Source organism: Thunnus albacares, chromosome 5 (assembly GCF_914725855.1).
Source record: "Thunnus albacares chromosome 5, fThuAlb1.1, whole genome shotgun sequence".
In the NCBI taxonomy this organism is placed as follows: Eukaryota; Metazoa; Chordata; class Actinopteri; order Scombriformes; family Scombridae; genus Thunnus; species Thunnus albacares.
In genome coordinates this window covers 32,931,973-32,959,642 of record NC_058110.1, presented here as the reverse complement: position 1 = coordinate 32,959,642, position 27,670 = coordinate 32,931,973, and the positions used below count along the sequence as shown (strand labels likewise).

The 27,670-nt window shown below is 43.4% G+C and overlaps 1 protein-coding gene and 1 long non-coding RNA gene across 3 annotated transcripts; one reads left to right on the top strand and one right to left on the bottom strand.

Annotated features, from left to right (window-relative positions):
* Nucleotides 1–429: 429 nt before the first annotated feature.
* On the top strand, nucleotides 430–23,907 carry hcfc1b (host cell factor C1b). 2 transcript variants are annotated; one of them, XM_044350420.1, is made up of 32 exons: nucleotides 430–1,149; nucleotides 2,825–2,973; nucleotides 4,461–4,621; nucleotides 4,780–4,982; nucleotides 5,300–5,384; nucleotides 5,505–5,611; nucleotides 6,343–6,522; nucleotides 7,799–8,134; nucleotides 8,225–8,370; nucleotides 8,629–8,817; nucleotides 10,066–10,293; nucleotides 10,377–10,490; nucleotides 11,021–11,219; nucleotides 11,308–11,423; nucleotides 11,516–11,651; nucleotides 12,129–12,292; nucleotides 13,240–13,396; nucleotides 13,530–13,897; nucleotides 14,886–15,044; nucleotides 15,122–15,205; nucleotides 16,376–16,459; nucleotides 16,553–16,619; nucleotides 16,875–17,014; nucleotides 17,122–17,304; nucleotides 17,809–18,004; nucleotides 18,119–18,244; nucleotides 19,287–19,501; nucleotides 19,596–19,715; nucleotides 20,934–21,119; nucleotides 21,247–21,547; nucleotides 22,191–22,245; nucleotides 23,327–23,907. In XM_044350420.1, the coding sequence occupies exons 1-32, from the start codon at nucleotides 978–980 to the stop codon at nucleotides 23,364–23,366; spliced, it is 5,166 nt and encodes a 1,721-aa protein (XP_044206355.1). In that variant the 5' UTR covers nucleotides 430–977; the 3' UTR covers nucleotides 23,367–23,907. The 2 variants fall into 2 exon arrangements, with proteins under 2 accessions (XP_044206355.1, XP_044206354.1); XM_044350419.1 differs by having other exon boundaries at nucleotides 19,590–19,715.
* On the bottom strand, nucleotides 18,370–27,661 carry LOC122981827. The gene is made up of 3 exons (XR_006403319.1): nucleotides 27,647–27,661; nucleotides 25,338–25,339; nucleotides 18,370–18,499 (listed from the first exon to the last, which is right to left on the bottom strand). It is a non-coding gene; the product is annotated as an uncharacterized LOC122981827 (long non-coding RNA).
* Between the last annotated feature and the right edge of the window lie 9 nt (nucleotides 27,662–27,670).

The following is a 27,670-nucleotide window of genomic DNA, read 5'->3' as shown; positions in this document are numbered from 1 at the left end:
CTAAGTTGGGAACCACTGGACTAAACTAGCTAACTGTATATAAAGTAGTGTAAACTAGCTCCACCTCCAGCAGCTACAACAGTAACATGCTGCTCTAACACTGATGCTTCACTATTAATAATCTAATGATGTCATATATAATAATATATCAGTCAGAGGGACCAAACCACTACTTTTACTGCAATACTTTAACTACATCAAGCTCATAATACTTATGTACTTTTACTGCAATACTTTAACTACATCAAGCTCAGAATACTTATGTACTTTTACTGCAATACTTTAACTACATCAAGCTCATAATACTTATGTACTTTTACTTAGGTAGGATTTTTCATTCAGGACTTTTAATTGTACTGGAGTGTTTTACATTGCTGCACTGGTACTTCTGCTGCAGTAAAGGATCTTTGCTGTATGTGTGTTGCCTCCCTCTGCTGGATCAGCTGTTAGCTGTTAGCTTCTCTTGCTGCCATTTTCAGCAGCTCTGTTGTGTTTTGTTTGGTTGCTGTTAGCAGCAAGATGGCGGCTCCCATCCCGGCGCTCAGACCCGCTGCTCTGCATATTTAACAGCAGCTTGCAGCCTGCACAGCACCCTCTCACACTGGTGCATGCAGCAACCGTGCAGCATAGGCAGCTGCAGCTGGATATGCGTTTCTGTTTCAGCTGGTGTCTGATTGTTAGCCTGAGCAGCTACCGGACTGTCCGCTGCCGACACTGGGCTAGCTGACACCACACTGACCCTCTCTGACTGGATCACGGGAGAATGTTTATTATTCACCCAGTGTAATAAAACCCACTGTATCTGTGGCAGACAGCTGATTACTGCCCGTTAGCAAACGCTAGTTAGCTATACAGCCGGTGTGTGTGTATCAAATTAGCCGGCTAGTTAGCTTCAGGAGCTAATTAGCGGGCTAATGCTAATCCTGACTTTTTGACGCATCTCTCGGTTAAATTTGGACTTTTTGGAGTCAGCGGTCATGGCAGCCGAGCCTGCAGTGTTGCAGCCCCGCTGGAAGCGCATCGTGGGCTGGACTGGGCCGGTGCCGCGGCCCCGGCACGGACACCGGGCCGTGGCGATCAAGGAGCTGATGGTTGTGTTCGGCGGGGGGAATGAGGGAATCGTGGATGAGCTGCACGTCTACAATACAGGTAGTTTATTGTCATAATATCTATAGTTTTAACCGGTATAATTGTGTTATATTACAGAGAGTTACACCAACTTTGTGTTTCGATTTTGCTGTGTTTATGTGATTGAAACTGATGCTGCTGGTTGTGAATCCAGTGTGTTTAGTTGAATGGTTTAGCCTGCTAGGCTAGGTTAGCCGTAGCCCTGCATGCTAGCAGGATTAGCCGCTAGCTAGCGAAGCGGCTCTCAGACGAAATGGCGCCTTTTTACTGAAAACACTGGTGACGTCACGCGGGCACGCCCCTCTGCAGCAGCAGAATGAAGACAACATGGAGACGGTCAAAAAACACTTAAAGATCCCCTCCAGACATGTTTAAAGATTTATAGAAACTACTTTGAATAATAGTTCGTTTTTGACATAATTTTTCTTCCAAAAGAGTCCAATTGTTAAAATCCTTAAAATTACATCTATTCCTTCTACCTCCTCAAAAATTCAGAATGAACATGCAAATATATTTCATCTGGGATTTAACTGCTTGACACGAGATGTCTCCACTTTCATTTCATTTTAGTTTATTTTTCTTCTTCTTTTCTTCCTTTACAAGTCTGTGACTGTGATTGACTAATTGATTAATCGACCAGTTGTTGCAGCTCTACATCATATATCAACCAGATGTGACTGATCTACATTAAAACAATTTAATTGTATAATTTAAGCTTTCAGTTACATTTATAAAGTTTTTTTTTTTATCTGCACAGCGTCTCTGTCCTCTTGTTATATAATAATAATCCCAACCGGTTCACGCAGTGAGCTTTACAGAGTTTACATTTTGAAAAAGATATCACTGACATTAGATCAGAAGGCTGTATCAGCAGATACTCAGCTGAGGTATCAGCATCTCAATCCAGTGCGTCCCTAAATAAAGTAGTTAAAATTAGCTTCCCTGCCACTACCTTTAACATTAAATACTGCTCACATGTTAATTTATCTGTTGTGATATAGTGTATGATAATGCATAACCACCAGTTCTACTTTTTGTACTTTAAGAACATTTTGCTTATTTTAACATAAGTAAAATTTTAAATACAGGATTTTTACCTGAAGTGGAGTTTTATATTGAGGTCAGGGCTGCAAGTAATGACTCTTTTCATTATAGATTAATCCAGCAATTATCTTCTCGATAAGTCGATTAGTTGTTTAGTCCATAAAATGAAATGCGGATAACTGTTTCCTGAAGCCCAAGGTGACGTCCTCAAATGTCTTGTTTTGTCCACAACCCAAAAAATATTCAATTAACTGTCATAAAGGACTAAAGAGACCAGAAAATCTTCACAGTGAAGAAGCTGCAATCAGAGAATTTGGACATTTTCTCTTTATAAAATGACTCCAAAAGATGAATTGATTATTAAAATAGTTGAAGATTAATTAAATAGTTGGCAATGAATTGATTAATCAACTAATAGTTGCAGCTTTAACTGAGTAGTACCGCTGGCTAAAGTCACAGATGTCATTATTTTTGTGTTTTGAGTGTTATAATTTAATAAAAACATTTGAATGTCCATCATGATGCTGGACTGGTATCTCCGGGTCACTGGAGGATTTAGGAATGATCAAATAAGACTGGTCGAGGGTGGGTCTTCCTCTGTGTCAGGTGTTCAGATGTATCTGTAAACCGTCCCCCTCCCTCCCCCCCACAGCTACCAACCAGTGGTTCATCCCGGCGGTGCGAGGTGACATCCCTCCCGGCTGTGCCGCCTACGGCTTCGTATGTGACGGGACGAGGCTGCTTGTGTTCGGAGGGATGGTGGAATATGGCAAATACAGCAACGACCTGTACGAGCTGCAGGTCAGTGATGTCACAGCGGGGGGCGGGGCATGAAGGACGTTGATGGTCGCTCATGGGGTACATCTCAAGTCTCTTTATCAATCCTCACTTGAACCAGAAGAAGTTGTTCTGGTCCACCATCCGCCAGGAGCGAGGATACATTAGGAGGTCTTTTACCATCTGACACGCCCCCTTATTGGATATCAGTTATTGATTGGATGCTGCAGCTGATCTGATACATCACAACATCACTGAGTGGAGACAGATTACAGAGTAAAAGTTAAAAAAAAAATCTGTTAATTGTTGGTCTGATTAACAGAAGAACCATAAACAACTTTCTTCATTTATTATGATGATATATGATACTTCTATCAGATATCGGTCCAATACTGACTCAAACAGCTGGATCAGGTATCAGTGACATAACAATAACATAATAACAATTCAGTACATTTATATCTGTGTATTTATTTGTTACATTTTGTTTTATAAAGTTATGAAATCAATGTTTAAGTCAAGCCTGATGATTCCAGTCTGTTCCACACAGTGAGACATACAGCTCATTAATTAAAACACTGGTATCAGATCAGCTGATACCCAAAGCCCAGATATCAGAATCAGGACTGAAAAAGCCAGATCAGTGCGTCTCTATTTATTAGAAAGTTTTTTTCCTTTTCATCATCTGTTATTTCCCCCAATGAACTTTAATTATAGATCAAGTTAAAGGAAGTGAGAGTCCGTCTGTCAGCAGGAAACACTTTTAAACACATTTATATTTAAACACATCATGTGAGGCTGAAAATTCCTGAGCGTCGGGTTTAGTTAAATCATTTCAATTTCCCCTGAAACATTTAGCTTAATAAATAATTTCCCGTGTTCAAAAGACACTTAAATCACATTCTGGGTTATTAAACAATGAATACACAATCAGAATATCAATAAATATAGATGCAAATAATTAATAGATAATATAAACGCACTCTGCCAGTTGAGATGGTTCATGTCCCTCTGAGCAGGACTCAGTATAAATACAGAATGCAGGTTTTTATTCATGTGCAGGTGTTTGTTAAACAGGAAACAGGCTGCAGAGACAAAACAGCTGCTGGCAGTGATAACTGTGAACCTTTATTAGTGTCAGATCAGCGCACATGTGTGCAAACACGATCTCTATCTGAAGTCTCTACAGCTGTTAAAGCCGACTGACAGCTGATCCAGCTGTGATCAGCTGCGGCCTTCACATGACGCTTCAGAGGAGAGGACGTCTCATTTCTCTAAAAACATGTTTCCTCGTTTCCTCGTTTCCTCGTTTCCTTGCATCTCTCCATGAATCCTTAGTAGGAGACACTAAGACGCAAGTGAAGGAAACATGGATGCAATTAAGACCCTCGAGATGTGCCCACAGTCTCATACAGAGATGCACTGATAAACAACGACTCTTATATTGTGTCATATATTAGATATTAGATATGTAACGTGTAGATATTTCATGTTTTGTGTTTTTCCTTCAGGCGAGTCGCTGGGAGTGGAAGCGTCTGAAGGCCAAACCTCCAAAGAACAGCCCGCTCCCCTGCCCTCGCCTCGGACACAGCTTCTCTCTGATTGGCAGTCGCTGCTACCTCTTCGGCGGACTGGCCAATGACAGCGAAGACCCCAAGAACAACATCCCCAGGTAGGAAACATGGAGACCAGGAATTCTCCAGTGTCTGAACTTTGACCTCATTTGAACCCCACAAAAATACTTTATGAATTGAAACCTGTTGGTCGTTTTTTAGAGCAGAACCTCTCCACCAAACAAAACATCTGACCTTTGACCCCCTCCCCCTTCAGGTATCTGAACGACCTGTACTGTCTGGAGCTGAGGCCGGGCTCCAGCGTGGTCGGCTGGGAGCTCCCCGTGACGTCGGGTCCGCCGCCGCCGCCCAGAGAAAGTCACACGGCCGTGGTGACGAGCGGCCGCGGAGCCAACAGACTGATCATCTACGGAGGGATGAGCGGCTGCAGACTGGGAGACCTGTGGGTGCTCGACATCGGTGAGACTTCAGCAGCCGTCGGAGAGAAACCGAACTGAACTGTGACGCTTCGTACAGTCGCATCCATTTCATCGTCATAGTTATACTATAGTAGTAATAATGAGATAGTAATATAAGTAGTAATGGTAGTAATAATGAAGGTAATCAGATATAGTAGTAATAGTAGTTTCATTCACAAAAATGTTCCCAAAGAGCAGCTTCAGATGTCTGATGACGCTCACGAGTTTGTAAACACGAGAGTCTTTCCGTCTCTACAATCAATACCATGTGACACACATGCTGACTTGTAATTGGTTCCTGTTCTGATGATGTCACAGACTCTCTGACGTGGAGCAAACCGGCCCTCAGTGGAACAGCCCCCCTCCCCCGCAGCCTGCACTCTGCCACCACCATCAACAACAAGTAAAACAACACACAAATACTACACACACACACACACACACACACACACACACACACACACACACACACTCTGCCTCACCTGTCTGTCTCACCTGTGTATCTCTCCACCTGTCTTGTCAGGATGTACGTGTTCGGAGGTTGGGTTCCTCTGGTGATGGATGATGTCAAAGTGGCGACACACGAGAAGGAGTGGAAGTGTACAAACACGTTGGCCTGCCTCAACTTGGGTACACACACACACACACACACACACACACACACGCTTGTATTTCTGTTCGACCGCCGAATGAGATTTCACAGAGATTTATGAAAGTCAATCAGATTTCATGGAGCAGAGTCTCGTGGTGTCAGTTTGTTTATTGTAGCAGCTGATAACAGAACAGAAAAGTTCAAACTGGAGCACATTTAGTTTGTATATTACAACCTTTATTTTATATTATTAACGTATAACTGATTCTACAGGAAGAACCCAAACAGTGAGATCTTTTTACAAACATTACAGTTTGTACATACAGAGATTTGTCACAGATTTTTGGGGGTTCTGGAGGACTCTCTTTCTCTGGAAAAAGGACAATAATTTGTGTTTCAATGAACAGTATAAAATAGGACCAGGATCAATAAATAAAGTAGCAAATTCACTGTTCATTGAATTTACTAAAACAGTGGATTTAGTGTTAAGTTCATCTTTAGGTTAGTGTGTCACTGAGCCAGCAGACACCCTCTAAGAGTTCTCCAGCAGCAGCAGGTTCTCCAAAAAAAAAACTGCAAACAGGTGTTAACAATATCCACACCGCTGCCATGTTGCTTGGTGGTGTTAGTACACAGTGTGATGTTTCTCAGTGCTCATGAATAAGAAAGAAAGAATGGTGCAGGAATGAAAGGAGGAAAACTAAAAGGAGAACTCATCCTGACTAGTATGACTCCCTGTCTAACCAGCTGTCTGTCTCTCTCTGATCAGACACCATGTGCTGGGAGACGGTTCTGATGGACAGCCTGGAGGAAAACGTCCCCAGAGCTCGAGCAGGTCACTGCAGTGTGGCCATCAACTCCAGACTCTACATCTGGAGCGGGAGAGACGGATACAGGAAGGCCTGGAACAACCAGGTGTGCTGCAAGGACCTCTGGTACCTGGAGTCAGGTGGGTACTACTGTCTGATAACTGTAACACCTGGAGACAGGTGGGTACTACTGTCTGATAACTGTAACACCTGGAGTCAGGTGGGTACTACTGTCTGATAACTGTTAACACCTGGAGACAGGTGGGTACTACTGTCTGATAACTGTAACACCTGGAGTCAGGTGGGTACTACTGTCTGATAACTGTTAACACCTGGAGACAGGTGGGTACTACTGTCTGATAACTGTAACACCTGGAGTCAGGTGGGTACTACTGTCTGATAACTGTTAACACCTGGAGTCAGGTGGGTACTACTGTCTGATAACTGTAACACCTGGAGTCAGGTGGGTACTACTGTCTGATAACTGTTAACACCTGGAGACAGGTGGGTACTACTGTCTGATAACTGTTAACACCTGGAGTCAGGTGGGTACTACTGTCTGATAACTGTAACACCTGGAGTCAGGTGGGTACTACTGTCTGATAACTGTTAACACCTGGAGACAGGTGGGTACTACTGTCTGATAACTGTAACACCTGGAGTCAGGTGGGTACTACTGTCTGATAACTGTTAACACCTGGAGTCAGGTGGGTACTACTGTCTGATAACTGTAACACCTGGAGTCAGGTGGGTACTACTGTCTGATAACTGTTAACACCTGGAGACAGGTGGGTACTACTGTCTGATAACTGTTAACACCTGGAGTCAGGTGGGTACTACTGTCTGATAACTGTAACACCTGGAGTCAGGTGGGTACTACTGTCTGATAACTGTTAACACCTGGAGACAGGTGGGTACTACTGTCTGATAACTGTTAACACCTGGAGACAGGTGTGTACTACTGTCTGATAACTGTTAACACCTGGAGTCAGGTGGGTACTACTGTCTGATAACTGTAACACCTGGAGACAGGTGGGTACTACTGTCTGATAACTGTAACACCTGGAGACAGGTGGGTACTACTGTCTGATAACTGTAACACCTGGAGACAGGTGGGTACTACTGTCTGATAACTGTAACACCTGGAGACAGGTGTGTACTACTGTCTGATAACTGTAACACCTGGAGACAGGTGGGTACTACTGTCTGATAACTGTAACACCTGGAGACAGGTGGGTACTACTGTCTGATAACTGTAACACCTGGAGACAGGTAGAGACAGGTCAGAACTTCTCAAAGTTAGAGATGTGACATCCACATCCAACAGAAACAGCTCTCGTCTTTCTGAGCTACTTAAAGTTACCTGTCCTACCTGTCTCCTGTTTGTCTGAATGAGCCTTACCTGTCTGTCCTCAGAGCGTCCCAGTACTCCATCTCGGGTCCAGCTGGTCCGGGCCAACACCTTGTCACTGGAGGTGAGCTGGGGGCCGTCGCCGACCGCCGACACCTACGTGCTGCAGCTACAAAAGTACGACATTCCCGCCACACCTGCTGCTGCCACCTCACCTGCCTCCAGCCCCGCCTCCAACCCCGTCCCCACCGCCACACCTGGAGCCAGCTCCCCCAAGAGCTCCACCCCCGTCGCAGCAGCTCCAGCCAACCAGAGCATCCCGCTATCCGGCATCACGTTAGTCCCCTCCCCCACAGCCACCTTACCTGGAAACCCGTTGGCTGCCGCTGCTAAAAGTCCAGGTAGGTTTACACACCTGTACAGGTAGAGCTACAGGTGATGAAGCAGGTACATATGAATATTCCTCACCTGTGTCGTGTATTTTTGTGCAGCTGTCCTGAAAGTGGCAGCTCCAAGTGCCGCAGGTGGAGCCTCCATCGTCACAGTCCGACAGGCCGCACCCAAATCCCCGGTTGCCGTGACGACACTTCCTGCAGGTGTTCGCATGGTGGTACCAGCTCAGACCAGTCAGGGGACGGTACGTTGATCTTCACGTTGGTTTAAATGCTTTTTCTTGGATCATGTGACTAACAGGATCATGATAACAGGTGATATATAAACACCTGTTATAATGTGACCCAAATTCCACACATACAGTAGGTCACATAATAATGTCACCATCTCCATGGCAACCGAGCAAACTCCACCTGCTGATGAAAGCTCTGGAAGAACCCAGTGAGCGCTGAGGAGTTTTGAGCTCATTGACTTGACTTTCCTCCTTCCTGTCTGCTCTCAGCCAATAGGAAGCAGTCCTCAGATGAGCGGGATGGCGGCGCTGGCGGCAGCGGCCGCAGCCACTCAGAAGATTCCTCCGTCCACAGCGACGGTGCTGAACGTTCCAGCAGGAGCCACGATGGTGAAGACGATGGCGGTCAGTCCAGGATCCAGCAGCCTGCCGGTCAAAGTGGCCGCTCCAGTCACGATGGTATGAATCGCTCTGATGTCACCGTTAGATCAGCTGCTTCTACATCAGCCGCCATGTTTCACTGCAGACGCCGCTCTGAAATAAGTTTGTATGAAACAGCATTTTAAGTTTCAATCAGTTTCCTTTATTTGATGTAATTATTCTCTTTAAACAAACAGCTTCCTGTCTGTGGGTCAATAATCATGTTTACAATAAGTTTTGGTTCAGATGATCTATCGCTATTGATCCTCTCAACACACAAAAACAAGCAACTATTTTCAGTTGGAAGTAGCGAAAGCCCACTCGAAAAGTCGCTAGATGACGTCAGACGCTAATCTGCATGTGTGTGACGTCATAACGTAATTACATATACGTGATTTTTAAAAAATCTAAGTAAAGAAAATGAAGTTAAAACTGACTAACTAGCTGTGTCATTAGCTTTTTTAAGCCTTTTTTTCATGCAGCTATATCCTCAATATGCATCTAAATGTATGTCTCATATTAAACTATTTTATTCAGGCTGTTGTAACTGAAGTATCATGAACCATAAAACAAAATAAAACTTTAACAGTCACTTAGAATAAAAACAGAGAAGGAGTTCCCCGGTTAAACAATGGGGATCTGTGATTGGTCGTTAGGTACGAACATTCACAGTTTATTTAGTTCATTCATCTCTTCAAGGAGATGAGTTAAAGGGACAGTTCACCCCAAAATCAAAACTACATAGTTTTCCTCTGTAGTTATCTGCAGTGTTCTTTATCCATCTAGATGGTTTTGGTGTGAGTTGTGAAGTTTTTGAGATGTCAGCAGTAGAAATGTCTGCCTTCTCTCAAATACGATAGAACTGGACGGCGCTCGTCTTGTGGTGCTCAAAGCGCCAAAAAATGTATTTGAAAAGCTCGACAGCAAAGTCTCTTTCCAGAAATCATGACCTGGTTACTCAAGATAATCCACAGACCTTGTTGTGAGCAGTTTCACGTTGGAACTATTTTCTTTCCACTGAAATACATCCGCCAGCCGGCTCACCACGCAGAAGGAAGCGCCCATCTACTCGTGGTTTGCTGGTGTAGATCGGTCGTAGTTCAGTCGTTAATTGTTTTGTTAATTTTTCAAACAAAAATGCCAAATATTCTCTTGAGCTTGTTACAATAGTTGAGAGGATTTGCTGTTTTTCTACGACTTATTTAAAAGCAGTAAACGATTAATACAGAAACTTATCGACAGGTGAATCGATGACGCAGGTTTAATCTGTCCTCTGTTTCCTGTCAGGTGAGTAACCAGGCCACTCGAATACTGAAAACTGCCGCCGCTCAGGCGGGCGGAGCCTCTGTCGTCTCCACCCCCGGGACGCCCAGCAGACCAATCATCACGGTCCACAAGTCGGGCACGGTGACGGTCTCCCAGCAGGCTCAGGTGGTCACCACGGTGGTGGGCGGAGTCACGAAGACCATCACGCTCGTCAACAGCCCGCTGAGCGTGGGAGGAGGCGGAGCTCTGGTGAGCGATGTCACCTACTGCTCATCTTCCAGCTCTAGCTGACAGACAGCCGCCTAATGACATCACTCCTCCCTGTTTTTCAGCTCGGTAACCTCGGCAACCTGGGGAAGGTGATGTCAGTGGTCCAGACCAAACCAGTTCAGAGTGGAGCGCTTACTGGTCAGGCTGGGAGCAACCCGATCACTCAGATCCTGCAGGTACTGACTTCTACTGAGCTCTACTGAGCTCTACTGACCTCTGCTGACCTCTGCTGACCTCTGCTGACTTCTGCTGACCTCTGCTGACTTCTGCTGAGCTCTGCTGACTTCTGCTGAGCTCTACTGACCTCTGCTGAGCTCTACTGACCTCTACTGACCTCTACTGAGCTCTACTGACTTCTACTGAGCTCTGTGGACTTCTCCTGACCTCTGCTGGCTTCTGCTGACCTCTACTGACCTCTACTGACTTCTGCTGAGCTCTGCTGACTTCTCCTGAGCTCTGCTGACTTCTGCTGACCTCTGCTGACTTCTACTGAGCTCTAATGACTTCTGCTGAGCTCTGCTGACTTCTGCTGACCTCTACTGACTTCTGCTGAGCTCTAATGACTTCTGCTGAGCTCTAATGACTTCTGCTGACTTCTGCTAGTGTCTACTGACCTCTACTGAGGCGTGATTGATGTTAACTCTTTAAATCACAGATCTCTCTCTCTCTCTCTCTCTCTCTCTCTCTCTCTCTCTCTCTGTATCAGACGAAGGGTGCTCTCCCACCAGGAACCATCTTGAAGTTGGTGACATCAGCAGACGGTAAACAGACCACCATCCTCAGCACCGCGCAGGCCGGCTCCACAGCAACCAAACAAACCATCCTGGGCGTCGCCCCGGCAACCTCCAAACCCGGAAACACCATCATCAAGACCATCCCACTGTCTGCACTGCAGGGCGGGGCAGGTACAGGACACACAAACACACCTGAACACCTGATCTTTACTATTATTGATTATTGATTATTGACTGAGTGAAGCTCCTCCCCCCTCAGGTGGTAACAGTCCAATCACAATCCTCACCACCAAGGTGGTGACACCAGGAGCTGCCGGAAAAATCCTCACTACTGTCCCCAAAATCACTGCAGCCGGCCAGCAGGGGGTCACACAGGTAACACACACATACACACACACACACACACACATACACTGAAAACACACACACACTGAACATACACTCTGTGTGTGTGTGTGTGTATCCAGGTGGTGTTGAAAGGAGCTCCGGGGACGCCGGGGACAATCCTCAGGACCGTCCCGATGAGCGGAGTCAGACTGGTGTCACCAGGAGCAACCAGCTCCAAACCCACCGTTACCACGCTGGTCGTCAAGGCAACCACAGGTAAGCACCTGACACCTGAGGCCTGTACTACGAAGCAAGTTCAATATACCCGGGATATGTTTTCGTTATCTGACTTCACTGAACCTGACGTTGTCTGTCCAGATAACCAGTAACACGAAGCTGGTTATCAACTAGTTCAGTCAGTTTTCCAGCTACGAGCACGTTCATGTGAAAGACGCGGGTTGTTAATTACGAGTGACATCATCAGAACCATGAATGAAGTATTTCATTCATTTCATTTCCCAGTGATCTGATTGGTCAATGGTTGGAGTGTTGACAGGTTAGCTGTTCAGCATCGGTTACCATGGTGATGAACCCCGGTAAGAAGTGAACCAGCGTCGTAGGACTGAAAACCCGGAGTTAAACCTGAAGTTACCCGCTAACCTTAAATCCTGCTTGGTAGTCCAGGTCTCTGCTGTGCGTCCCGCCCTCAGAGAGTCTCGGACTCAGACAGCCGCGTCTGTTTTGTCTCTGCAGGTGTGTCCAGTCTGGGGACGGTAACAGGAAGTGTCTCCTCCCCGGTGGCGGGAGGAGCTGGCGCCACCGCTTCCCTGGCAACGCCCATCACCACCCTGGCAACCATCGCCACACTGGCCAGCCAGGTCACCACGGCAACCGCTGCCACAACAGGACCCAAACAGGTCAAAATACAAGCTGTTTGTTTCTATTTCTGTACTGTAGTAGTACTGCAGGTTTGTCTCTGTACTGTAATACTGTAGTAATACTGTAGTATAGTATTGTAGTAATACTGTAGTAATACTGTAGTAATACCACAGTTATGTCTCTATACTGTACTGTAGTATAGTATTGTAGTAATACTGTAGTATAGTATTGTAGTAATACTGTAGTGTAGTATTGTAGTAATACTGTAGTGTAGTATTGTACTAATACTGTAGTATAGTATTGTAGTAATACTGTAATATAGTATCATAGTAATACTGTAGTATAGTATTGTAGTAATACTGTAATATAGTATCGTAGTAATACTGTAGTATAGTATCATAGTAATACTGTAGTATAGTATTGTAGTAATACTGTAATATAGTATCGTAGTAATACTGTAGTGTAGTATTGTAGTAATACTGTAGTATAGTATTGTAGTAATACTGCAGTAATACTACAGTTGTGTCTCTGTACTGTAGTATAGTATTGTATTAATACTGTAATATAGTATTGTAGTAATACTGTAATGTAGTAATACTGTAGTATAGTATTGTATTAATACTGTAGTATAGTATTGCAGTAATAGTGTAATATAGTATCGTAGTAGTACTGTAGTATAGTATTGTAGTAATACTGTAGTGTAGTATTGTAGTAATACTCTAGTGTAGTATTGTAGTAATACTGTAGTGTAGTATCGTAGTAATACTGTAGTGTAGTATTGTAATAATACTGTAGTGTAGTATTGTAGTAATACTGTAGTGTAGTAATACTGTAGTGTAGTATTGTAGTAATACTGTAGTGTAGTAATACTGTAGTGTAGTAATACTGTAGTGTAGTATTGTAGTAATACTGTAGTGTAGTATTGTAGTAATACTGTAGTGTAGTATTGTAGTAATACTGTAGTAATGCCTCTTGGTCTCTACAGGTGACTCTGATAACGACTCCGAGCGGCGCCGAGGCTCAGCCGCTGGTCCAGGATCTACCAGTCTCCTTCATGGCCTCCCCTACCTCAGAAGAACCTGGAAGTACTACAAGTACTACTACAACTACTGCAGCGGGACAGACAGGAGACCCTGCTACAGGTGCAGTAACCAGCACAACTACTATACTACTACTACTGTTACCACTAATACTACAACTCTACCATCAGTACTCAGTACCTTCAGTGAGGAAACGTGTGTGTAAACATGTGATGTCACTGTGATGATGCTGCAGTGACGCTGGTCTGTTCCAACCCGCCCTGCGAGACGCACGACACGGGAACCACCAACACCGCCACCGTCGCCACAGCAACCATGGGGGGTAACAACAGAGTATGTTCCAACCCGCCCTGCGAGACGCACGACACGGGAACCACCAACACCGCCACCGTCGCCACAGCAACCATGGGGGGTAACAACAGAGTATGTTCCAACCCGCCCTGCGAGACACACGACACCGGCACCACCAACACCGCCACCGTCGCCACAGCAACCATGGGGGGTAACAACAGAGTGTGTTCCAACCCGCCCTGCGAGACGCATGACACCGGCACCACCAACACCGCCACGGTGGCGTCTGCCAGCATGAGCCAAACGCTGCAGGTGAGTTTAGCGGTTTAAACTGACAGTGACACTCCGGCGTCCCCGCTTCAAATCCAGCAGACCGACATCAGCCCGGTGATGTGGCCAAATAATAAAACCTTGATTTTACATTGACAGGAAATTAATTTGCAACTGTTTTGATTTCATTTTAGTCATTCGTTAAGCAAAAACACCAGAAAGTTTCTGGTTTCAGTCTCTAAAACGTGATGATTTAATTTGTTTCAGCGTCATACATGACGGTAAACTGAATATCTTTGAGTTTTGGACTGTTGGTCGGACAAAACACGACATTTGAAAACGTCACCCTTCACTCTGGGACAATCAATCAATCAATCAATCAATCGATACTGAAAATAATCTTTAGTTGCAGCCCTTACTCTCCCTTTTTTTATGCTGATTATTTTTTAAATTGTTTTTTAGGATTTGTTTGTGTCTCCAAGTCCCCCTTTTTAAGTCCTGGAAATTAATTCAAATTGTTCTGAAAAATCATTGAAAAAGTCTTTTAGTCATTTAAAAAGATTAAAAACATCCAGGAAAATCATTTGAAAAGTTCTGGAAAATAATTGAAAAGATGCTGAAAGACCTGGAAAATGATTTTGTTGTGGGAAATAATTGTTAAAAATCCTGGAAAATAATTGAAAATTCTTAGATAGTCATTTTTAAAAGTCCTGGAAAAGTATTTTTAAAAAGTTGTGGGAAATAATTGTTTAAGTCCTGGAGAAAAAAATCATTTTCAGTGAGATGATCAGCAGGTTGTTTTAATGAATACGAAGGGTTAATTTCATGACTTTGAGCTGCAGGTGAAACAACAAAGACTAGACTTATAAAATGAACCTAAACAGCAAACTGATGGTTTCTGTATCTGCAGATTTATTTACATGAATGAATTTATTGAACATATCAATGACTAAAACCCCCTCTTCCTCCTCCTCTTCCTCCTCCTCCTCCTCCTCCTCCTCCTCCTCCTCCTCCTCCTCCTCCTCCTCAGGTGTCTTCAAACCAGCCTTCAGCTCAGCAGTCCGGTCCTCTTCCTCCACCTGAAGTCCCTCTGAACGGAGGAACAACCTGCTCAAATCCACCGTGTGAGACCCACGAGACCGGAACCACCAACACCGCCACCACAGCTGGAGCCGGAGGACTCAGACAGGTGAGTCACCAGGTGAGCACTGATTGGTTAAAGACGTGTAGATTTTTCTGTAGATAATCACTCACTGTCGGTTTCAGGTGTGTTCGAATCCACCGTGCGAGACTCACGAGACCGGAACCACCAACACCGCGACCACAGCCGGAGCCGGAGGACTCAGTCAGGTGAGAGAACACCTGCAGACACATCTGAAGTAAAAGATATTAAAAAAGTAACCACCATAACGATGTCACTGGCCTCCATGTTGCTTTCTGCTGTTTACTGATCCACATTTGTGACGTTGAACATGACACCAGAAAAAAAAACAGGAAGGCAAACTCGTCTACTGGCAGCGGGAAAGGAGTCAATCGCCTACTTTTAGCAGGTTACATACATATGTGCGCTGATTTTGGTGTAAAAAGGGTGTGATAGTTAACGAGCAGAGAGGCTGAGACTGTTAGTTGCTGAGTTTCTGACGCTGACGAGACAGTTCGGTTGGACGTTTAAGAAGCTGATTGTTGCTGTTGTGTGTGTGTGTGCAGCTGTTCAGCTCTACACTAGCCGACAAGTAGAGAGTGTTGACTGTCTACTGTCTGTCTGTGGATGTTCAACATACTGAACCCCAAGACTTTCATTCAATCAGTACAAAAGATGAACAACTATGTTGGAAAATATCTGGTTCTGTGGTAAAAAGTCGAAGGAAAGAGACTGTTGAAATAAAGATTTAGAGGTAGAAGTTACCGACGACTCCCAAGATGCAAGAAACAGCCAATCACAGAGCTTAAAATTCTGTCACATGTGCCACTAACGGCGATTAGAAGCAAAAGATTACGATGTCGAGAAAACTGATTTTACGATCTGCAGCGTGATTCAGTTCACTTTTAATTTCTGGGTCACTTTTGACTGAATTCATTAACAATGGCGACAAGTGTTGTTTACAACTTTAACAACTGTCAAACACAGACAAAGCCTGATTTGTCATGAAATGAAGTGTAAATAATGTAAACTGGTGTCAGAATATAAACCTGTAGGATTGTTACATCATCCAGGAGGTTCCTGAGTTTCTATGTTCAGTAATATTTAGGAAATTGTTTTAAAGAAAAATTTGAAATGAGAATAAATAATGAGATAAATCACTAACGGAACCAACGACGCCTCACACTTCACAACTCTATTGGGAGGAAATGGGAGCTTTTATTGTGAAGACACAGGAAGTGTTGTTGTGGTGCACAAAGTGTGTCGAGAACATCGTCAGTAAAGTAGCTAAATCCACCAGCTTGTTATAGGTATTACAATATATAAATATGTATGAATAATAGATATGAATATACTTTATATATAAAATATCTATACAGGTGTGTTCAAATCCACCGTGTGAGACCCACGAGACCGGAACCACCAACACCGCAACCACAGCAGGAACCGGAGGACTCAGACAGGTGAGAGAACACCTGCGGACGGGTGAACACTGACGATCAGTGGTCGGTTAAAGGTGAAAGATTCTGTAGATAATCACTGACTGTTGGTTTCAGGTGTGTTCAAACCCACCGTGTGAGACCCACGAGACCGGAACCACAAACACCGCAACTACAGCTACAGGTAACCAGCTGACACACCTGGACCCTACCTGCTGCTCAGACCAGGTCCTGGAAAAGAAACAAAGTCCTGGAAATGATTTCAAGTCCTGGAAATTATAATTTCTTTTAAATATTGATGGAAAAAAATTCTCACACCAGAAGATAGAAATGATGAAAAAAAAGTTTTTAAAAAGTCCTGGAAAATTATTTTTAATGATCAGACGGCAGGTACGTTCGGACAGGAAGTGACCTCACTTCCTCTCCTCTCTGTCTCCAGCTCAGCAGGGCGGAGACAACACGCAGGACTCCACAGACCCCTCCTCCTCCTCTGACCCCGCCCCCTCCACCACAGCCAGTCAGAGCAGAGCTGTTACCACGGTTACACAGGCCACACCTACACCTGGACCCTCTATACCTGTAAGTGACACACATACATATACACACACACACACACACACACACTCCTCATCATAATCATCATCATCATCATCATCATCATCATCATCATCATCATGTGTCTGCAGGAGATCTCCTCATTGGTCGGAGAGGACAGGGCGGAGTCCTCTGAGGCGGAAGCTGTCGCCGTGGTGATGGCAGCGGCAGAAGAGGGGGAGGAGCCTATGCAGACAGATAGCCAATCAGAGGATGTTATGTCATCAGCAGCGTCAGTGTTACAGGTTCACATGGAGGGCAGCGAAGCAGTACAGGTACATACACACACACACACACACACACACACATACACACACACACATACACATACATATATACACACACACACATTCCCCTCAGCGTGACATTAAAGGAAGGTTCAAAGCTCAAATGATAAATGAAACATGTTTTTCTTGCTGTTCATACTGAGCATCAGAGGATCCTTCCTAATGCACTGTCCTCCGTCACTTTTTTGTCCTCCGTCACTTTCAAAGTGACGCTTATGAAAAGTCCTGGAAAATAATTTACTTATAAATTATTTTTTAAAAGTTGTTTTAATACGGTCAAATTAAGAGGAAATGTCTGCTTAGTATAAAATTCCCTCTTTGTGTTTCTCTGTTGGGCTGCAGTGGAAGGACAGTAACTAAAAGTGGGACATTTGTAGTAAAAAGGCTGAAACTTTTCCACGTGATTTCACTAATTTGACCGACTGAAGCCTCATATTCAGACCCGATATTCGAACCCGCCTCTCCATCTCTGTCCGTCTCTCTATTTATCAGATGGCGTCCACAGACAGCGGTCTTCCTCAGGAGCTGATGTCATCAGAAGGGGACGGCGGTGAGGTGGACTCCGGAACGACGACCCTGTTGGTGACGACGGGACTGACCCCGGATCAGCTGGCCGTTAGCGCGGCGACAGAGGAGGCCGCTCAGCAGCCGACGATACAGGCGGTGCTGCAGGCAGCCGGACAGATGGGTGAGACACATGAGACGCTGTAGACGACGTCGGTGACATCCAAGAGACGCTGTGTCCAAACCTTTGACTGGTGCTGCATGTTTCCTTCACATTCATGTTGGTGTGTGTTTGCAGGAGAGGGGGCGGTGAACCAGTCCATCCCCATCGTTCTGACCCAGCAGGAACTGGCGGCTCTGGTCCAACAGCAGCAGCAGCTGCAGGACGTCCACAACCAACCAGAGCACAGCGCCGTGCCCACAGGTACGATAACACAACCTGAACTGAGGTTTAAAATGTTTAAGAGATTAAAGTAAAGACTGATCACCCTCCTCCTCCTCCTCCCCCTCCTCCTCCTCCTCCTCCAGACTGAAAACTTACCACTAACCTTTTCCTCTGCTCCGCTCGCATCCACCATCACTTTCCTGCCGCTCTTTCCCCACTCGCTACGCAAACATACTTAGCGCTGCCCTATTCCTAAACGGAGTTACGCTACCGATATTTAGCGTTATTTTTGGCCTGGCGGGGGTTTGTTGATATGATTACAGGAGAAGAGCTGATTCAGTAAACGTTCAGTTCGTTTTCACAGGTAATTTGTTAGTCTGTCCCTCCCGCCGCAGGAAATAATGGATTAATCCTGGAAAACTGTTGATGTAGCACTTTTCTCCTTATGAAAGTAACACGGAGATTATTCGACCAATGAGAATTTAGTCGGACAAGAGCATATCGACCAACTAGTCGACCAGCAGACTACAGCTCTATTATTTATAGTGGTTTATCATTTGGTTTATAAAATGTGATGAAATTGTGAGTCCAAGGTGACGTCTAAAGTCCACAACCCAAAGATATTCAATTAACTGTCAAAGAAAGAAAACTAGAAAATATTCAGTGTTTATTTTATGCTACTAGGACTTCTACTTCTACTTCACTAAATTATGATGAGCTTATGAATTTTACCGGATTGTTAAAGATGAAACCAGTAGTTTACTGCAGTAGTTTATTGCAGCATCGCGGCGGCTCAGTGGTGACATCACTGCAGCTCGTTAATCTCTCTTCTGTCCAATAAACACAACGTATGTTTTTGTTTATCTGCTCAGACTAATAACAAAAAAAATCTCAATAGTTCTGTTTAGTAAATATAATAATAAACTTTATGCTTTTTTATACTTTACGTATTTTGTCTGTTCTTTGTTGTAAACATGTTTTGTTTGCTGTTGTCAGTTTCTGTAAAATGAACTTTCTGATTTTGTCATAAAGGTTCAAAAACATGTTTTATAAAATCATTTTACCGTCCTGTGTTTCCCAGAGGGCCTCGCTCCAGCGGACAGCCTCAACGACCCGGCGGCCGAGAGCAACGGACACGAGCTGACATCGTCGGCCGTGACGAGTGCCGTGGCCCGATTGGCCAGCACGTTCGGCCCCGCCCCTCCTCTGACGGCTAGCCCGGCTAAGATTCAGACCCCCGCCGCCTCCGCCGCCACGCTAGGCGACGTGTCCAACGGCATCGGAGCCACCGCGGGGGTGAGACACGCGACGTGCGGATCGACAGCAGGAACCGTGACGGGGAAACAACACGCTAACACAACTCTCTCTGTGTGTTTGTGTGTAGAAACAGGTGGTCCCGGTGACGAGGTCATCAGCGAAGGACAGTCAATGGTACGACGTCGGGATCGTCAAGGTTACCAACATGGTGGTCTCTCACTACTACGTCCCCTACGATGACATCACGATCGATGTAAGAAATGAAAACATGAGTCACACGAGTCCTTACTGAACAGCAGAATTACATTTCTCAATATTTACTAGTTAGACGGTTTAAAAGACGCGTCACAAAGTGAGTTTATTGGAGCAAAATAAGACCAAAGAGGAGAAAAGTCTGTTATTTTTCTGTTTCTCTCAGTTCCAGTCCAGCGCAGAGTGACTGAAGCAGCCAGTTATTAGTTATTTACCGTTAATATCAACTGTAAAAGTTTGACCAAAGATCTCCCACTGATGTTTTATAACTCATTTCATCATCGATCTTTTTGTTGAGCTGCACATTTCCAGGTCTTTATTTATATTCTGGAATATCTTTGCATGATTTCCAATTTAAAAACTCAGTTCAGCCGCTAAAACTGCCTGTCTGAAACAAGCTCCTGTCTCTTTAAGCCCCGCCCTCCTGATGAGCCCACTCTGTTCTGATTGGTCAGCTCCAGGAAGCGTCTCCTCAGCAGCTTGAGAGGCCACGTCAACAAAACCATGAAACAAACTATAGTAGCAGGATTTTGCCACTTTTTTTCTCAAATATATCCGTACATGTTCGGGACGAAATCTGCTCCAAAATATGAGAGTGAACAAACAACACATGGGAAAAACCTTAGCAACAACCTTAGCAACCAAGGCTATGTAACAGTTAATGAGCGTGTGCGACGAGCCGGCGTCAGCTCGTCAGCAACGTAGAAAAAAAACGTCGCAAACGAAGCGTTCAGAGTTCAGGTTGAAGCCCTGACTTTTGACTTGCAGGCAGCATTTCTACATCACGTTCACCTCAAGTTTTGTAACTTTGACCACGTTTAACATCCGACATCAGAACAGGAAATAAATAACACATACAGAGTTCCTCTTACAGGATGCTGCAGATCCAAAAGTGTCAATCAATGTTCGAAGTTCAGCAGCTGAAAACGCTTCAGTCACATGTGAAAAACAGCCGACATCAGCTGTGACTCAGCAGCACTTTATATATAATTATATAAATCAGATGAACTGCAGCTTGTTTACGTACGTCTGTATTCTCAGTAAATAACCTGTTAGGTTAAAAAAATTGCGATGACACAAAAGTTTTCGCCCCTGACGGTAATTTGCGTCAGGCTGAGTAAAGGATATTTGCTCAGTCTGTGGCAAATTACCGTCAGGGCCAAGAGTAGAAACACGGTTTACATTCAGACCGGTTTATTGATGACGCGTCTCCCTGCAGGACGACTCGGGTGTGATGCCGGACTACAGTCAGATGAGGAAGGTGGAGCTGCAGCCGGGGACGGCCTATAAGTTCCGGGTCGCTGGGATCAATATCTGCGGGCGCGGAGCGTTCTCGGAGGTCTCGGCGTTTAAAACGTGTCTGCCCGGTTTCCCCGGAGCACCCTGCGCCATCAAGATCAGCAAGGTGAGACGCACTTCCTGTTGATTTTATACATTTAATTTAGATTTAGATTTAACAGAACCTTTTTCTGCCGTATGTTTGTTCTTGTGGATGTTAAATAAACCGATCCGATCGTGTTCTGGTCCTGCAGAACCTGGACGGAGCTCAGCTCACCTGGGAGCCTCCTGCCGTCACGTCGGGGAAGATCACCGAGTATTCGGTGTACCTGGCCATCCAGTCCAGCCAGGCCACCTCCTCCGGGTCCGGCTCCGGTCCGGCCCAGCTGGCTTTCATGAGGGTCTACTGCGGTCCCAGCCCGTCCTGCCTGGTCCAGGCCTCCAGCCTCGCCAACGCCCACATCGACTACACCACCAAGCCCGCCATCATCTTCCGCATCGCCGCTCGCAACCAGAAGGGCTACGGACCGGCCACGCAGGTCCGGTGGCTCCAAGGTGAGAATTAAACCAAACTACACCAGAGATACACGATCTCGTCCCGTCTTACAGCCACACAGAGCTCGTTATGTTAATAATAAGTGTTATTAACGAGCTCAAAACAAACATTACTTGTATGTATTCATTGAGTCTAATCAGCCAACTGTCTTACATGAGTTGCACGGCTGTAAACAGTTTATTGTAAAAGACCTGCAGCCTTTATGAACCGTAGAGTCGACAGCTGCTGCTCACTGTGAAGAACATCTGGCTCAACTTAAAGCAGATGTTGTTTACTGATCCACTACATGACAGAACTTTAAATAAAACTGAGGAAAAGCTGATGGTTTCTCTCCGTCACGAAGGAGCTATCAGGACGTTAAAAGAACGACGACCTGCGGAAACAAATCGGTTCATCAGTTCACCGACGACGATGTCAGAAAACAGCTGTCCAATCACAGCAGAGGATGTTAATGATGTGCAGTTATGTTACAAACAAGTTTACATTGAAGAAATGTTTTCTTTATTGTGCTCTAAACATGTGTACATGTGTAGTAATATCAGTGCGTCTCTAATAACCAGCTTGATGTAGATGATGAGTGTGTTCAGTGTTTTGTTTCGTCACACAGCTGAAGATGTCTGTATGTTTTCTGTTTTCCTTTAGAAACCAGTAAAGATGCCAAACCAGCAGTGAAGAGACCAGGAGTGTCTCCTGATTAGTAAGAACTGATTTCTATTTACTCACATGTACAAGAAATATACATTTACACTGATATATAGTCAAACATGTGCTTCATACAGACTATAGAGTGAAATATAAACACATAAAAAAGTAAAATTGAAGTTAAAGATTTTATGAAATTGATGTTGATGTTTGTTTTTCTTGCTGTAATCATTCCTCCTGTTCATACTGACCATTAGAAGATCCCTTCATAAGTGATGGAGGATAAAATCCACGGTCCTCCTTCTGTGCAAAAAATGTATTTAAAAGTTTATCTGAAGCTAATATGAAGCTTCAGCGTCCAAATGAGTCAAATCAAGTAGATATCTTTCAACATTACAGTCTTTTTAGTGCCAAAGTCCCTCTTTTTGTTACTATACTTCCACCTGCAGCTCAACAGGGAAACACTGTCCGAGGAAACACAAAGAGGGAATTTGATGCTAAAAAGACTGTAAATGTGTCAGATATCCACTTGATATGACTAACTCAGACTGATGAAGCTGAATAGAAGCTTCACAGAGACTTTAAAATGCATTTTTATACAAGTTAAAAGAAGCACGGAGGTTAAACCAACTGCTCCTGTTTATAGACATAGAGTTAGAACATTGTCTCTCTTCTATCACCCAGTCGGCTGCAGAAGGTTTTATTGGTACAGGAAGTGGAATAAGACTTTCAATTATTTATGTAAATCTGTTTTAAACATGTAAACACATTGTTTTGTTTCTATAAGTTCATAAGTTTGTTTCTCCCTGTTCAGGTCGGGTCTCTTTTTTAAAAAATATTAATTTATGCACGTTGGGTTCAGGTTCAGATATCCAGACTTTCAGTCCAGAAACACTCGAGCCTACATTTCCCATAATACACCTGGACAGTCTTTCATTAGAGCCACGTCTGTAAACACACCTCCAGTTGGTAACACGCTTTCTGTGATGTTTCTGAGGAGTGTGTGTGTAGTCCGATGACATCACTATGACATCATCAGGCTGCAGATGACGTCATACTTCTGTTCTTCACATGTAAAATCGGTGTACTGTAACTTTAAATCTCATTAATACTTCCTGTTTTTTTTCTCTCCTCAGTAAACCTGTCGGACAGAAGAAGTTCAGAACCGACCAATAGGAGGAGGAGCTCATGGCCTGCCGGGGATCGTGATTGGTTACAGTTGTCCTAAGCTCGGGGGCGGGACTCTGACAGCTTCCTGTCCCGCAGGAAACAAAAATAAAAGACTTGTAGGATATTTGTACATTATCGACCAATCAGAACTTTCTCCTCTGTTGTTGTTGGCGTTTTTTTTTTTTTGTTTGTTTTTTTCTGTTTTCTGGTCGTCATGGAGACTGAAGGTCAACAGCATTTCACTTTCAGCTAAAATTAATAAAGTTTATTTGAGTTTGTTAAATGTAGGTAGGCGACTGGTGAGGTCGAAGGTCACGGTGCTATAGGGGGCGGAGTTTAAATTATTTTCTTTCTGTAGTGTCAAAATATTTAGGTTTTCCCTTTTTTTTATAAACAACTGTAAGAAAACATTTCTTCTTCTGTGATTTCTTCTTCTGTTATTGAAGCGTTCGTCTGAGCAGGAAGTGAGTGAATTTTCATCTGTTTGAAAATCAAATCTGTTTGTGAATATTCTCTCCAACAATAAAGATTTTTAGAGCATTTTTTACAGGCAGTGTGGAGTCCCACTTCCTGAAACTTTTGTTTATTTTTGGATTTAAACTTTACTGAATACAAATGTTTCTCAGTGTCTAACCCTAATCCAGAATATGACGTTTATAACAAATCAACTGAGAACATGAACATGATCAAATAAATCAATAAAAACAGTTTCAAAATAATTATAAACTTTCAGTTAAGTGTTGTGAAGGAAAAACTGAACTCTGACTGGTCAAGGATGAAAAAGTTCCCTCAAATAAATAATTAAACACCTGAACAAGGAACAAGAGAAGCCAAAAAACTCTGAAAATGCAGCAGAAACACTAAAATATCTTGATGAAGAAAACTCTCAGACAGCAGAAGATATTTTAAGACAAAATTATGAGCTAAAAATATTTTTTAAGATAAAAATGAACATATTGACTTTTTATCTCAACCTTTATCTCATAATTGTGATTGACAAAGTTGGATTTTTCTCATTATTCTGACACACATGAGCATTTCTCTTCATCTTTTACTGGCAGGAACTGACTTCCACAATGAAGAGAAACACTGTAAAAAGAGAAAACTTGAAATTTCAAGGCAACAAACTTAAGCAAAAGTTTGAATGAGGTCATTTATTTAATTCTTTAAGTTTATAATTTGAATTTGTCCAACTTTTACTTCTGTTAATTAAATTTGCAGTGAGATGAAAGTAGATGAAACACAAGGCGGCATGCAGGGTTTTATCTTAAGCTTTCACACAATAAAGAGTTGAAAAGGTTTTCCATAATAAGCTTAAAATATTACATAACAGTAAATCCAAAAAAATTATAAGTAGTAACATTTAAATAAACAAAAAATATGAAGGATGATGATGAAGGAGCCTATTGTGACGCTGTATAGCAGACGGAGGGTTGCAGTTTCTGTGGATTTTGAAGTTCATGTTCAAGTTGGGAAGAAAGATGGATATTAAGAGACAAAAGGGACGGCGGCAGCGTTGTTGGCTGATAAATGGGAAGCAGGGCTTTGCAATGGCTGTTTTTTTAACTATTGGGACATTAATTTCAACAGACAGTGAAGAGTTGCTGTTTTTTGTCTTTGTTAACCCTTTCATGCATAGTGGTCACTACAGTGGACAGCTATTCAAAAGCCGTTTCTTATATATGCATGGGTTTTAATGGTTTAGTTGCACATCAGCCAACACAGTCGACTCTAGTGCGTCATCCCATACACTGCCACCCACTGGCCAGCCTTTGTAAGTGCAACACATGGATGTATAAAGAGAACTGGAAACAGCGTCGGAGGCGGGGCCCCGTTTATTCCTATGAAAGTTGCTCAGTGGCGCATGAAGCCAAAAAAAAAAAAATCGACTTCGCGGTATGAAAGTACCCGGATCTTCCGCATTGTGCGGCCCATAGAGCATGCGCACTAGTGACTTTCGCTGGCCGAATCGGCTACTTCTGGTTTAGCCCTCCGGCTAACTTGAATGGAGATAAAACAATTCAATCATGCGGCTCTTCTAGGCTTTTGAAATATGATTGGACCGAACCGGATTTAATTCTGATAGCGAGACAAGTCATTTCGCGGGGGTTGTGACGCTCCGAAAAATTTATCCGCTGATTTACAGACATCTCTTTCACAATGTAAGTCTATGGGCCAGTGTGCATCACGTGACGTTGTAATTACACGGTTTGGCCGCTATGTCAAATTGGCTTCAAAGCCTGGCGCTCCTCTTGTATCCAGTTCTCTTTATACATCCATGGGCGCATACACTAAAAAAAGTTTCCAGCTTCCGGGTTTGCTTCCGCGTTGTGCGGCCCACTGAATATGCGCAGTAGTGTTTCCCCGCTGGCCCCGCCCACGAGTTCCCGTTCGGCCCTTAGACTTTACATTGTGATGACGTCACGGATTTTTAAATCGCTTTTCTCGGCTCAAGGAAAGTTTTACAAACATAAAACCTCTATGGATCAAAAGTTCATAATAGAAAGAGTCATAATTGACGTTGTTTGCAGTTCGAGGTGTCCTGTCAACAGTTTTACAGGCGTCTCTTTTACAATGGTAGTCTATGGGGGAAATCCTTTTGGGGCCGCAGGGGGGATTTTTCGCTGCAATACCGCGAGTGACCACTGGGAAAAACCAGCTGCAAGGCTGAGCGGCGGCGCCCTATCAAGCTCTTATACATCCATGAGTAAAGGCTCAAAACCAAGATGGCCGCCTGCCGGCCGGAAATGCTCTTCAACTCGGGAATATCTTGCCACTCCTTCTATAGTAATAGACCCTTGCAGGTAAATAAAATTTTGTTATATCAAGTAACAACTAAGGAGTAATACAATTGTTAAAATTTGCAAGTATTGATTTTATGTCTGGAGAAAATGACAATTAATCATCTGTCCACTAAGTTGGACAAACTCCTTGAAAAATGTGTGTTTAAAAAAAATGAAGTTCAAATATTTTTTTCATGCCTGAAGAGGAATACAAACAAAAAAATCCTGACTGAGGTTATCATGCATGAAAGGGTTAATGTTTCCATTTAGAGTAAAGAGACTTTTATAAACAGCAGCAGACTCTCTGATTGATCCTGATACCAAACAGAATCACAGAACTCAAACTGTCCTAATGAAAAACATCCTCATGTGATCCGTCACAGAAAAAATAAATAAATAAAAAAAATAACAACCAGCTGATAATAAATAAAGAACTTTATTGTATATTTATATACTGTAAATATATCCAGAGTACAATAATGAACACGATAACAGGTTATACTTATATTTCAAGTATAGACTCAGTTATAGCATGAGATACGTCGCAGTGCGTTCTTGGCAGATTAAGGAAGAAGATTCAAAGAATAAACAGCACAGAAGAGAGAAGTTATCTTGGAAGAATCCCATCATGCAGTGCAGTATATTGCAGATAACTTTGGTGTCGACCGAAATAAAATATGTTTAGTTCATTTACAAAAGCAGAGAAAACAGCATCTGAATCCACACCGACTGAAAACAAGACCAACTTCAGCCAAAAGTCCTTAAAGTTTATTTAAATATCTGATCAATAACTGATCGACCGCAGATGATTCATGTCAGAGAGATTTGATATTTCATTTATTTTTATATCTTCTACAACATTCAACACTGATGCTTCTGAGAAGTTTGGATAAAGTTAAATATAAAATGTTATTGACACCAACATCCAAACATCTCAAATCAGACTCAACACTCATAAGAATCAACTTTTCATGATGGAATAATAATAAGTTCTTGTTATATTTCTGTGTTGTTTTAATACTGTAATACTTCATGTTTCAGATTTAAAGCATGTCGGTGTTTGTTATCGGCTCATTTTGCTCGTAAAAGCAGGTTTATATTTGAGTTAACGAGTCGGTGAAGCTCGTTGTAAAAATGCTGTTTTCTCTGCAGCTGAGCGACGACACGACGCTGCAGATGAATAACTGTACACATTATTACTGTAAACTCAGTTCAAACTACTGCAATTGTTTGTGGTTACATTCAACAGTCATTCGTCAACACTTTTAACACTTTCACTCTGACCTCCGACCCCCCCCCCCTCCTTGTTACATCACTTCCTGTAACACTCTGGACCGTCTACTACTTCCTGACTCTGATTCACATCATCGTCTTTTTCAAGTTTCCAAAAGATCGTTATTAAACTGTTTAATGTCAAAGTAAAAAAAAAAATCTCTACACCTTGATATAAACTTAAATCATAAATCACAACATAAGTGACGACATGTTTCTGATGGTTTCTACTTAAAAAGATGTTTTCAGTTTGAC

Coding starts and splice junctions, on each gene's coding strand:
- hcfc1b (XM_044350419.1), top strand. CDS start 978: ATGGCAGCCGAGCCTGCAGTGTTGCAGCCCCGCTGGAAGCGCATCGTG. Junction 11,220..11,307: donor TGCACTGCAGGGCGGGGCAG/GTACAGGACACA, acceptor CTCCCCCCTCAG/GTGGTAACAGTCCAATCACA. Junction 18,005..18,118: donor GCAGGCAGCCGGACAGATGG/GTGAGACACATG, acceptor GTGTGTTTGCAG/GAGAGGGGGCGGTGAACCAG.